Consider the following 13738-nt stretch of genomic DNA (forward strand, 5'->3'; position numbering starts at 1 on the left):
TAATGGTGCGGTTGAAGAGACAAAGGACCAAGAGGCTTTCGCCGCCATAGCCCAAGTTGTGCCTGATGCCGTTTTCATGACCATACTGGATAAAGAGACGACAAAGGAAGCTTGGGAAGCTCTCAAGGAGATGCATGCTGGAGATGATCGTGTCAAGAAGGCTCGTGTTCAAGCTCTAAGGAGGGAGTTCGAGAGGATAAGCATGAAAGAATCAGAAGGGGTCGGTGAATTTGCGTTGAAGCTAACCTCCCTGGTTAATGAGATGGGGGCTCTCGGATCAAAGATGGAGGACATCGCAGTTGTGGAGAAGTTACTACGAGCCGTTCCCGATAAGTTTTTACCGATCGTTGGCACCATAGAGCAGTGGGGCGATGTGACGAAGATCTCGGTGATGGAGGTGATCGGGAGGCTGAAGACCTATGAGTTGACGTTGAAGGGGCGTGAACGCGACCAAGAAGAAGAGCATTTGATGTTCTTGCGTAGTAGGGAGAAAGATAAGCAGAAGTACCGGAAGTTCGACAAATCTAAAGTCCGTTGCTACAATTGTCAGGACCATGGACACTATTCGCGAGAGTGTCCTAATCCGCGGAAGGAGGCAAAGAAGGAGCACGGGACTCTACAACTAGCTGAAGTGGGCATGGATGACGACCCGAGGTTGCTTTAATAAAGAAGTGGCGATTGAAAAAAACAAAAACAAAAAGAGTCGTGTCATTAGTTTTGTTTGTGTTTGAATCGTCCGTGTGTCTCGGCGAGAAGACGAAGGCCAGCGTGAAGATGGATGCAATCGGTTAAGTTGAGTTCCTGCATGAGAGGCTATGTGTTTAGTCTACATGTAGCACGCTAAAATGTGATGGCGTGGGCTGGTAATCCAGGTGATGTGATGGTTCTGAGTCTACGAGTGGAAAGTTTGAATTAGGGGGTGAATGTTAATCCAAACATAGTAAAACTAGAATAGTCTATTGAGTCTGTTTGTTCTTCCATGTAATAGGCGTCATGTACTAGTATGGAAGGGTACGTGAGTTTTGTACCAGAAAAATAAAAAGCAATAAAGAGATTATTACGAGGCACAACACCTGCCTTTGGCCAACTTCGAGTTGCTGCGTTCGTGTGTGTGTTCTGGTCCCGGTGTTTGCGTGAGCGCTGACGAACTATCAAGTGCTACAGCTAGTTCGTATACGTCGAGACGAGTTGCGCATACACGACCTGTCGAGCTGCAGTGTGATCGTGTGTTCGATCCTTGGGAAAAGCCAACAACGGCAACTGTGTGACCTCCTGCTCCCCCTCTCCTCTGCTCTGCCCCTCCACCACCACCTCCCTCTCCCCCAGAGCTCACCACACACCACTAATCCACCGACAGAAGCGAGGCATGGGGCCGCGCGCGCGATGGGCAACTGCCAGGCGGCCGAGGCGGCAGAGGTCATCGTCCAGCACCCCGGTGGCAAGGTGGAGCGCCTCTACTGGCCCACCCCCGCCGCCGAGGTCATGAAGACCAACCCCGGCCACTACGTAGCGCTCGTCATCCTCCGCTTCTCCCCCGGCGACAAGGCGGCCGCCGTCGGTGGCGCGGGCGCCGCTGCCAAGATCACCCGGGTCAAGCTCCTCAAACCCAAGGACGTGCTCCACCTCGGCCTGGTCTACCGCATCATTGAAGGAAATATGCCCTAGAGGCAATAATAAAGTTATTATTTATTTCCTCATATCATGATAAATGTTTATTATTCATGCTAGAATTGTATTAACCGGAAACATAATACATGTGTAAATACATAGACAAACATAGTGTCACTAGTATGCCTCTTCTTGACTAGCTCGTTAATCAAAGATGGTGGAGTTTCCTAGCCATGGACATGAGTTGTCATTTGATTAATGGGATCACATCATTAGGAGAATGATGTGATTGACTTGACCCATTCCGTTAGCTTAGCACTTGATCGTTTAGTTTACTGCTATTGCTTTTTTCATGACTTATACATGTTCCTGTGACTATGAGATTATGCAACTCCCGAATACCGGAAGAACACTTTGTGTGCTACCAAACGTCACAACGTAACTGGGTGATTATAAAGGTGCTCTACAGGTGTCTTCGATGGTGTTTGTTGAGTTGGCATAGATCGAGATTAGGATTTGTCACTCCGATTGTCGGAGAGGTATCTCTGGGCCCTCTCGATAATGCACATCACAATAAGCCTTGCAAGCAATGTGACTAATGAGTTAGTTGCGGGATGATGCATTACGGAACGATTAAAGACACTTGCCGGTAACGAGATTGAGCTAGGTATTAAGATACCGACGATCGAGTCTCGGGCAAGTAACATACCGATGACAAAGGGAACAACGTATGTTGTTATGCGGTTTGACCGATAAAGATCTTCATAGAATATGTAGGAACCAAGATGAGCATCCAGGTTCCGCTATTGGTTATTGACCGGAGACATGTCTCGTTCATGTCTACATAGTTCTCGAACCCATAGGGTCCGCACGCTTAAAGTTCTGTGACAATCGGTATTATGAGTTTTTGTGTTTTGATGTACCGAAGGTAGTTCGGAGTCTCGGATATGATCACGAACATGAGGAGGAGTCTCGAAATGGTTGAGACGTAAAGATCAATATATTGGACGACTATGTTCGGACACCGGAAGTGTTTCGGGAGGTTTCGGACATATACCGGAGTACCAGGGGATTACCGGAACCCCCCGGGGAGTATAATGGGCCTATTTGGCCTTGGTGGAGAAGAGGAGGGGCGGCCAGGGCAGGCCGCGCCCCCTCCCCCTCTAGTCCGAATTGGACGAGGAGGGGGGGGGGCGGCGCCCCCCTTTCCTTCCCCTCTCTCTCCTCCTTCCCCCTTCTCCTACTCCTACTAGGAAAGGAGTCCTACTCCCGGTGGGAGAAGGACTCCCCCCTTGGTGCGCCCTCCTCCTAGCCGGCCGCCACCCCCCGTAGCTCCTTTATATACGGGGCAGGGGGGCACCCCAAGAAACAACAATTGATCATTGATCTCTTAGCCGTGTGCGGTGCCCCCCTCCACCATAATCCACCTCGGTCATATCGTAGCGGTGCTTAGGCGAAGCCCTGCGTCGGTAGCATCATCATCACCATCACCACGCCGTCGTGCTGACGAAGCTCTTCCCGGAAGCTCTACTGGATCGTGAGTTCGCGGGACGTCACCGAGCTGAACGTGTGCTGAACGCGGAGGTACCGTACGTTCGGTGCTGAGGATCAGTCGATCGTGAAGACGTACGACTACATCAACCGCGTTGTTATAACGCTTCCGCTTACGGTCTACAAGGGTACGTAGACGACACTCTCCCCTCTCGTTGCTATGCATCACCATGATCTTGCGTGTGCGTAGGATTTTTTTTTAAATTACTACATTCCCCAACAGTGGTATCCGAGCCTGGTTTATGCGTAGATGTTATATGCACGAGTAGAACACAAGTGAGTTGTGGGCGATACAAGTCATACTGCTTACCAGCATGTCATACTTTGGTTCGGCGGTATTGTTGGATGAAGCGGCCCGGACCGACATTACGCGTACGCTTACGCGAGACTGGTTCTACCGACGTGCTTTGCACACAGGTGGCTGGCGGGTGTCAGTTTCTCCAACTTTAGTTGAACCGAGTGTGGCTACGCCCGGTCCTTGTGAAGGTTAAAACAACACTAACTTGACGAAATATCATTGTGGTTTTGATGCGTTGGTTAGAATGGTTCTTGCTGAGCCCGTAGCAGCCACGTAAAACTTGCAACAACAAAGTAGAGGACGTCTAACTTGTTTTTGCAGGGCATGTTGTGATGTGATATGGTCAAGGCATGATGCTATATTTATTGTATGATATGATCATGTTTTGTAAACGGAGTTATCGGCAACTGGCAGGAGCCATATGGTTGTTGCTTTATTGTATGCAATGCAATCGCCCTGTAATTGCTTTACTTTATCACTAAGCGGTAGCGATAGTCGTAGAAGCAATAGTTGGCGAGACGACAACGATGCTACGATGGAGATCAAGGTGTCACGCCGGTGACGATGGTGATCATGATGGTGCTTTGGAGATGGAGATCAAAGGCACAAGATGATGATGGCCATATCATATCACTTATATTGATTGCATGTGATGTTTATCCTTTATGCATCTTATTCTGCTTTGTTTGACGGTAGCATTATAAGATGACCTCTCACTAAATTTCAAGGTAAAAAGTGTTCTCCCTAAGTATGCACCGTTGCCAAAGTTCGTCGTGCCGAGACACCACGTGATGATCGGGTGTGATAAGCTCAACGTTCATCTACAACGGGTGTAAGACAGTTTTGCACACGCAGAATACTCGGGTTAAACTTGACGAGCCTAGCATATGCAGATATGGCCTCGGAACACTGAGACCGAAAGGTCGAGCGTGAATCATATTGTAGATATGATCAACATAGTGATGTTCACCATTGAAAACTACTCCATCTCACGTGATGATCGGTTATGGTTTAGTTGATATGGATCACGTGATCACTTAGATGATTAGAGGGATGTCTATCTAAGTGGGAGTTCTTAAGTAATATGATTAAATAAACTTAAATTTATCATGAACTTAGTACCTGATAGTATTTTGCTTGTCTATGTTGTTGTAGATAGATGGCCCGTGCTGTTGTTCCGTTGAATTTTAATGCGTTCCTTGAGAAAGCAAAGTTAAAAGATGATGGTAGCAATTACACGGACTGGGTCCGTAACTTGAGGATTATCCTCATTGCTACACAGAAGAATTACGTCCTGGAAGGACCGCTCGGTGCCAGGCCTGCTGCAGATGCAACTGACAACGTTAAGAACATTTGGCAGAGCAAAGCTGATGACTACTCGATAGTTCAGTGTGCCATGCTTTACGGCTTAGAACCGAGACTTCAACGACGTTTTGAACGTCATGGAGCATATGAGATGTTCCAGGAGTTGAAGTTAATATTTCAAGCAAATGCCCGGATTGAGAGATATGAAGTCTCCAATAAGTTCTACAGCTGCAAGATGGAGGAGAATAGTTCTGTCAGTGAACATATGCTCAAAATGTCTGGGTATAACAATCACTTGATTCAACTGGGAGTTAATCTTCCGAATGATAGTGTCATTGACAGAATTCTTCAATCACTGCCACCAAGCTACAAGAGCTTCGTGATGAACTATAATATGCAAGGGATGGATAAGACAATTCCCGAGCTCTTCGCAATGCTAAAGGCTGCGGAGGTAGAAATCAAAAAGGAGCATCAAGTGTTGATGGTCAACAAGACCACCAGTTTCAAGAAAAAGGGTAAAGGGAAGAAGAACGGGAACTTGAAGAAGAATGGCAAACAACTTGCTGCTCAAGAGAAGAAACCTAAGTCTGGACCTAAGCCTGAGACTGAGTGCTTCTATTGCAAACAGACTTGTCACTGGAAGCGGAACTGCCCCAAGTATTTGGCGGATAAGAAGGATGGCAAGGTGAACAAAGGTATATGTGATATACATGTTATTGATATGTACCTTAGTAGAGCTCGCAGTAGCACCTGGGTATTTGATACTGGCTCTATTGCTAATATTTGCAACTCGAAACATGGACTACGGATTAAGCGAAGACTGGCTAAGGACGAGGTGACGATGCGCGTGGGAAATGGTTCCAAAGTCAATGTGATCGCCGTCGGCACGCTACCTCTACATCTACCTTCGGGATTAGTTTTAGACCTGAATAATTGTTATTTGGTGCCAGCGTTAAGCATGAACATTATATCTGGATCTTCTTTGATGCAAGACGGTTATTCATTTAAATATGAGAATAATGGTTGTTCTATTTATATGAGTAATATCTTTTATGGTCATGCACCCTTGAAGAGTGGTCTCTTTGTGTTGAATCTCGATAGTAGTGATACACATATTCAAAATGTTGAAGCCAAAAGATACAGAGTTGATAATGATAGTGCAACTTATTTGTGGCACTGCCGTTTGGGTCATATTGGTGTAAAGCGCATGAAGAAACTCCATACTGATGGACTTCTAGAATCACTTGAATATGATCACTTGGTACTTGCGAACCATGCCTCATGGGCAAGATGACTAAAATGCCGTTCTCCGGAACAATGGAGCGAGCAACAGATTTATTGGAAATCATACATACTGATGTATGTGGTCCGATGAATATTGAGGCTTGCGGCGGGTATCGTTATTTTCTCACCTTCACGACGATTTGAGAACATATGGGTATATCTACTTAATGAAACATAAGTCTGAAACATTTGAAAAGTTCAAAGAATTTCAGAGTGAAGTGGAAAATAATCGTAACAAGAAATAAAGTTTCTACGATCTGATCGTGGAGGAGAATATTTGAGTTACGAGTTTGGTCTACATTTGAAATAGTGCGGAGTAGTTTCGCAACTCACGCCACCCGGAACACCACAGCGTAATGGTGTGTCCGAACGTTGTAATCGTACTTTACTAGATATGGTACGATCTATAATGTCTCTTACTGATTTACCGCTATCATTTTGAGGTTATGCTTTAGAGACGGCTGCATTCACGTTAAATAGGGCACCATCGAAATCCATTGAGATGACACCTTATGAACTGTGGTTTGGCAAGAAACCAAAGTTGTCGTTTCTTAAAGTTTGGGGCTGCGATGCATATGTGAAAAAGCTTCAACCTGATAAGCTCGAACCCAAATCGGAGAAATGTGTCTTCATAGGATACCCAAAGGAAACTATTGGGTACACCTTCTATCACAGATCCGAAGGCAAGACATTTGTTGCTAAAAATGGATCATTTTTAGAGAAGGAGTTTCTCTCGAAGAAGTGAGTGGGAGGAAAGTAGAACTTGATGAGGTAACTGTACCTGCTCCCTTATTGGAAAGTAATTCATCACAGAAACCGGTTCCTGTGACACCTACACCAATTAGTGAGGAAGCTAATGATGTTGATCATGAAACTTCAGATCAAGTTACTACCGAACCTCGTAGGTCAACTAGAGTAAGATCCGCACTAGAGTGGTACGTCAATCCTATTCTGGAGGTCATGTTACTTGACCAAGGCGAACCTACGAACTATGAAGAAGCGATGGTGATCCCAGATTCCGCAAAATGGCTTGAGGCCATGAAATCTGAGATGGGATCCATGTATGAGAACAAAGTGTGGACTTTGGTTGGCTTGCCCGATGATCGGCAAGCCATAGAGAATAAATGGATCTTCAAGAAGATGACTGACGCTGACGGTAATGTTACTGTCTACAAAGCTCGACTTGCTGTGAAAGGTTTTCGACAAGTTCAAGGGGTTGACTGCAATGAGACTTTCTCACCCGTAGCAATGCTTAAGTCTGTCCGAATCATGTTAGCAATTGCCGCATTTTATGATTATGAAATTTGGCAAATGGATGTCAAAACTGCATTCCTGAATAGATTTCTGGAAGAAGAGTTGTATATGATGCAACCAGACGGTTTTGTCGATCCAAAGGGAGCTAACAAAGTGTGCAAGCTCCAGCGATCCATTTATGGACTGGTGCAAGCCTCTCGGAGTTGGAATAAACGTTTTGATAGTGTGATCAAAGCATATGGTTTTATACAGACTTTTGGAGAAGCCTGTATTTACAAGAAAGTGAGTGGGAGCTCTGTAGCATTTCTGATATTATATGTAGATGACATATTGTTGATCAGAAATGATACTAAATTTATGGATAGCATAAACGGATACTTGAATAAGAGTTTTTCAATGAAAGACCTCGGTGAAGCTGCTTACATATTGGGCATCAAGATCTATAGAGATAGATCAAGACGCTTAATTGGACTTTCACAAAGCACATACCTTGACAAAGTTTTGAAAAAGTTCAAAATGGATCAAGCAAAGAAAGGGTTCTTGCCTGTCTTACATGGTGTGAAGTTGAGTCAGACTCAATGCCCGACCACTGCAGAAAATAGAGAGAAAATGAAAAGTGTTCCCTATGCTTTAGCCATAGGCTCTATCATGTATGCAATGCTGTGTACCAGACCTGATGTGTGCCTTGCTATTAGTTTAGCAGGGAGGTACCAAAGTAATCCAGGAGTGGATCACTGGACAACGGTCAAGAACATCCTGAAGTACCTAATGAGGACTAAGGATATGTTTCTCGTTTATGGAGGTGACAAAGAGCTCGTCGTAAATGGTTACGTCGATGCAAGCTTTGACACTGATCCGGACGATTCTAAATCGCAAACCGGATACGTGTTTATATTGAACGGTGGAGCTGTCAATTGGTGCAGTTCTAAACAAAGCGTCGTGGTGGGATCTACGTGTGAAGCGGAGTACATAGCTGCTTTGGAAGCAGCAAATGAAGGAGTATGGATGAAGAAGTTCATATCCGATCTAGGTGTCATACCTAGTGCATCGGGTCCAATGAAAATCTTTTGTGACAATACTGGTGCAATTGCCTTAGCAAAGGTATCCAATTTTCACAAGAGAACCAAGCACATCAAGAGACGCTTCAAATTCCATCCGGGGTCAAGTCCAGGTGGGAGACATAGAGATTTGCAAGATAATTACGTATTTGAATGTTGCAGACCCGTTGACTAAGCCTCTTCCACGTCGCGCTCGTCATCCTCCGCCTCTCCCCCGACGACAAGGCGGCCGCGGGGGACGAGGCCACGGCGGCGGCCGCCGTCGGTGGCGCGGGCGTCGCCGCCAAGACCACCCGGGTCAAGCTCCTCGAGCCCAAGGACGTGCTCCACCTCGGCCAGGTCTACCTCCTCATTGAAGGAAATATGCCCTAGAGGAAATAATAAAGTTATTATTTATTTCCTCATATCATGATAAATGTTTATTATTCATGCTAGAATTGTATTAACCGGAAACATAATACATGTGTGACATGTGTGAATACATAGACAAACATAGTGTCACTAGTATGCCTCTACTTGACTAGCCCGTTAATCAAAGATGGTTGAGTTTCCTAGCCATGGACATGAGTTGTCATTTGATTAAAGAGATCACATCATTAGGAGAATGATGTGATTGACTTGACCCATTCCGTTAGCTTAACACTTGATCGTTTAGTTTACTGCTATTGCTTTCTCCATGACTTATACATGTTCCTGTGACTATGAGATTATGCAACTCCCGAATACCTGAAGAACACTTTGTGTGCTACCAAACATCACAACGTAACTGGGTGATTATAAAGGTGCTCTACAGGTTTCTCCGATGGTGTTTGTTGAGTTGGCATAGATCGAGATTAGGATTTGTCACTCCGATTGTCAGAGAGGGATCTCTAGGCCCTCTCGGTAATGCACATCACAATAAGCCTTGCAAGCAATGTGACTAATGAGTTAGTTGCAGGATGATGCATTACGGAATGAGTAAAGAGACTTGCCGGTAATGAGATTGAGCTAGGTATTAAGATACCGACGATCGAATTTCGGGCAAGTGACATTCCGATGACAAAGGGAACAACGTATGTTGTTATGCGGTTTGACCGATAAAGATCTTCGTAGAATATGTAGGAACCAATATGAGCATCCAGGTTCCGCTATTGGTTATTGACCGGAGACATGTCTCGGTCATGTCTACATAGTTCTCGAACCCGTAGGGTCCACACGCTTAAAGTTCTGTGACGATCGGTATTAAGAGTTTTTGTGTTTTGATGTATTGAAGGTAGTTCGGAGTCCCGGATATGATCACGGACATGACGAGGAGTCTCGAAATGGTCGGGACGTAAAGATCGATATATTGGACAACTATGTTCGGACACCGGAAGTGTTTCGGGAGGTTTCAGACATATACCGGAGTACCGGGGGATTACCGGAACCCCCCGGGGAGTATAATGGGCCTATTGGGCCTTGGTGGAGAAGAGGAGGGGCGGCCAGGGCAGGCCGCGCGCTCCCTCCCCCTCTAGTCCGAATTGGACAAGGAGGGGGGCGGCACCCCCCTTTCCTTCCCCTCTCTCTCCTCCTTCCCCCTTCTCCTACTCCTACTAGGAAAGGAGGAGTCCTACTGGGCGGTCGCCTCCCGCTAGCTCCTTTATATACGGGGCCAGGGGGGCACCCTAAGAAACAACAATTGATCATTGATCTCTTAGCCGTGTGCGCTGCCCCCTCCACCATAATCAACCTCGGTCATATCATAGCGGTGCTTAGGCGAAGCCCTGCGTCGGTAGTATCATCATCACCGTCACCACGCCGTCGTGCTGACGAAGCTCTTCCCGGAAGCTCTACTGGATCGTGAGTTCGCGGGACGTCACCGAGCTGAACGTGTGCTGAACGCGGAGGTGCCATACGTTTGGTGCTGACGATCGGTCGATCGTGAAGACGTACGACTACATCAACCGCGTTTTTATAACGCTTCCGCTTACGGTCTATGAGGGTACGTAGACGACACTCTCCCCTCTCGTTGCTATGCATCACCATGATCTTGCGTGTGCGTAGGTTTTTTTTTGAAATTACTAAGTTCCCCAACACTCATCACCGCGCAAGGTTCGTGTACAGTCCTCCCCTCCTCCCTACGCCCGTCGACATCAGACACAGAGTCGCCGCGCTCTCCTTCCTCGTCGTCCATGGAAGCAGCTAGTTCTTGTGCCTGGATTCCGACGTCCGTTGCAGTGATCAGGCGCCTCCCCTCCTCCCCTGTTCGGCGTGCGGGCCAGCCTGGTCGGGACGTGCTTCCTCTTGGTCGCCGGTTTTGTACAGGAGTTGCCGCTTGTGGCGGGGATCTAATTCGGCTGAAATCCCTGGCCGACCATGACCGGTCGCGCCGATGGTGATGCCTGAGGGCGCCGTTCCCCTCCTTGGAGGCATCGGTATGGACTGATCTCCTCACTTCACCTTCCCATAGGTCTCCCGGGTGAAAGCCCTAACTTTGTTGGGCGGCGGCCGCGCTCACGGCGTCGTTCCCTTCTTGAAGGCGCCGCTTTGGGAACCTTGGGGTCGGGTGGCGCTTGTGGGTGGTGGGCGACAGCGGTGGTGCGGCCCTATCCAAGCATGTATTTACGTCCGTTGCTTGGAGATGGACTCGCGTAGGTGGAGGTCGTCGGCTGGCGTCGTGGTGGCGTCAATGGCGGAGGACCTGCCAAGGCTCGCGTAGGTGGAGTTCGTTGTTTGGCGTCGTGGTGGCGTCGATGGCGGAGGACCTGCCAAGGTTGTCACCTCAATCTGCTCTGAAGATGGACCAGTGGAAGATGGCGGCGACGACACATGTGAGTGCGTCGGACCGGTTTGAGCCCCGGACCCGGCAGATGGCTCGGTCGGGGTCTCCGGCTTTAGATGTTAGGCTTAGGTGAGAGGTCTGGGTATGTGGCCCAGCTTGCACCCCTTCACCATTTGGATAGGAGTAGCGGAAGATGTTGCCAAGATGGCGGATTCAGGCATATTGTTGATATCCCACAAGTATAGGGGATCACAACAGTTTTCGAGGGTAAAGTATTTAACCCAAATTTATAGATTCTACACAAGGGAGCCAAAGAATATTTGAAGGTATTAGCAGCTGATTTGTCAATTCAACCACCTGATTTGTCAATTCAACCACACCTGGAGATTAATTATCTACAACAAAGTGATCAGTAGAACAGTAGTTTGATAGTTTTGATAGTAGTGACAGCAGCAACGATAATAGTAACAGTGATAACAATAATTTGTAGCAAGTGTAGCAGTGATGATAGCAATAGTAAGGTAGCAAGATCAATAAGGATAAATTCATAGGCATTGGATCGGTGACTTGTTGGATGATATTCATCATGAGACAGTTATAATCTAGGGCGATACTGCACTACCTCCAGTTCATCGATATAATGTAGGCATGTATTCCGTAAATAGTCATATGTGCTTTATTAAAAGAACTTGCATGACATCTTTTGTCCTACCCTCCCGTGGCAGCGGGGTCCATATTGGAAACTAAGGGATATTAAGGCCTCCTTTTAATAGAGAACTGGATCAAAGCATTAACACATAGTGAATACATGAACTCCTCAAACTACGGTCATCACCGAGAGTGGGCCCAGTTGTTGTCACTCCGGGGTTGCCGGATCATAACACGTAATAGGTGACTATAACTTGCAAGATCAGATCTAAAACATGGATATAATGATGAATTCATAAACGGTTCAGATCTAAGTTCATGGCACCCGGGCCCAAAGTGACAAGCATTAAGCATGGAAAAGTCATAGCAACATCAGTCTAAGAACATAGTAGACACTAGGGATCGGGCCCTAATAAAACTAACTTGATTACATGATGAATCTCATCCAACTCCTCACCGACCAGCGAGCCTACGAAGGAATTACTCACTCCCGGTGGGGAGCATCATGGAATTGGCGATGGAGATGGGTTGGTGATGACGAAGAATGAAGATCCCCCTCTCCAGAGCCCCAAACGGACTCCAGATCTGCCCTCCCGAGGAAGAACAGGGCTTGGCCGCGGCTCCGTCTCGTGGATCGCGATAATTCTTTCTCCCTGGATTTTTTCTGGAAATATGTGAATTTATAGTATCAGGGGGGTCGTCAGCGGGGCCACCAGGTGGGTACAACCCACCTGCGTGCGCCAGGAGAGGGGGGCGCGCCCTGGTGGGTTGTGCCCAACCAGGGGCCCCTCTCTGGTGGTTGTTGGCTCCAAAAATCCTTATTTATTCCATAAAAAATCCTCGCAAAGTTTCGTTCCATTCCGAGAACTTTTATTTCTGCACAAAAAACAATACCATGGTAGTTCTGTTGAAAACAACGTCAGTCCGGGGTTAGTTTCATTCAAATCATGCAAATTAGAGTCCAAAACAAGAGGAAAGCGTGAGAAAAAAGTAGATACGTTGGAGACGTATCAACTCCCCCAAGCTTAAACCTTTGCTTGTCCTCAAGCAATTCAGTTGATAAACTGAAAGTGAGAAAGAAAAACTTTTCCGAACTCTTTTGCTCTTGTTTGCATAAATAAGCTTAAACAACACCCTGGTTTTCAGCCAGCATTATAACTAACCCTGTCGACAATAACTCTTAAAGATTATAATGATTCATATCAATGACATAATCAGCTAGTGAGCAATAATAAGATATTTCCAACAACAACATGTTTTCAAAACAACCATGATATAATATGACAATAATGGTATCTCGCTAGCCCTTTCTGAGACCGCAAAACATAAATGCAGAGCACCTCCAAAGTTCAAGAAGTGACTAAACATTGTAATTCATGGTAGAAAAGATCCAGTCATATGCACCCAACATTAGCTATACACAATGCATAAATCATGACAGCTGTGCTCTACTCAGTTTCTGGCGCTTGGTTTATAGAAGGTGATGACACAACATAAAGTAAATAGAAAGTACCTTCACAGAGGGAAGCAGTGATTTGCAGAGGTGCGAGAGCTCAATTTTTAAAACACAGATAAATGATAATTTTGAGACATGCACCCTTCTCATTCACTTCACGACCATCAGTTATCAACATCTTCCATGCTAAGCACGCTAGTGGCGGTCCCCAAGCGGAAAGTAAAAGTTTTGACTCCATTGGGAGTTTTTGTTTGATTATTCAAGAGATGAACTCTTTTTCATATTTGCAATTTGGGACTCGGCACCCCTAATACCACCCATTTCCTCGGCGGTGGCGAGTGAATAAACACTCGACATGAGGATAACATGCTTAGCACGGAAGATATCGACCACCTCATGTCGTTCCACGAACGATCCAGGCACACAAAACGGATAAATTTTTTTAGAAGTTTTTAGAGGTGGCACATGCAAATTTACTTAGGATGGCAGGGTAATACCGCATATAGGTAGGTATGGTGGACTCATCTGGAGTAACT

General features: G+C 46.4%; 1 protein-coding gene across 1 annotated transcript in view; it reads left to right on the plus strand.

The window, feature by feature from the left end:
• The first annotated feature begins 1383 nt into the window (after positions 1-1383).
• Positions 1384-13738, plus strand: part of LOC123124758 (uncharacterized) — a 76924-nt gene continuing 64569 nt past the window's right edge. The window contains exons 1-2 of the mRNA XM_044545318.1: positions 1384-1554; positions 8584-8709. Coding sequence (XP_044401253.1) covers positions 1384-1554; positions 8584-8709 — 297 coding nt within the window. The remainder of the gene's footprint in view (positions 1555-8583; positions 8710-13738) is intronic.

This window comes from Triticum aestivum, chromosome 5D (genome assembly GCF_018294505.1).
Source record: "Triticum aestivum cultivar Chinese Spring chromosome 5D, IWGSC CS RefSeq v2.1, whole genome shotgun sequence".
NCBI classification, from domain to species: domain Eukaryota; kingdom Viridiplantae; phylum Streptophyta; class Magnoliopsida; order Poales; family Poaceae; genus Triticum; species Triticum aestivum.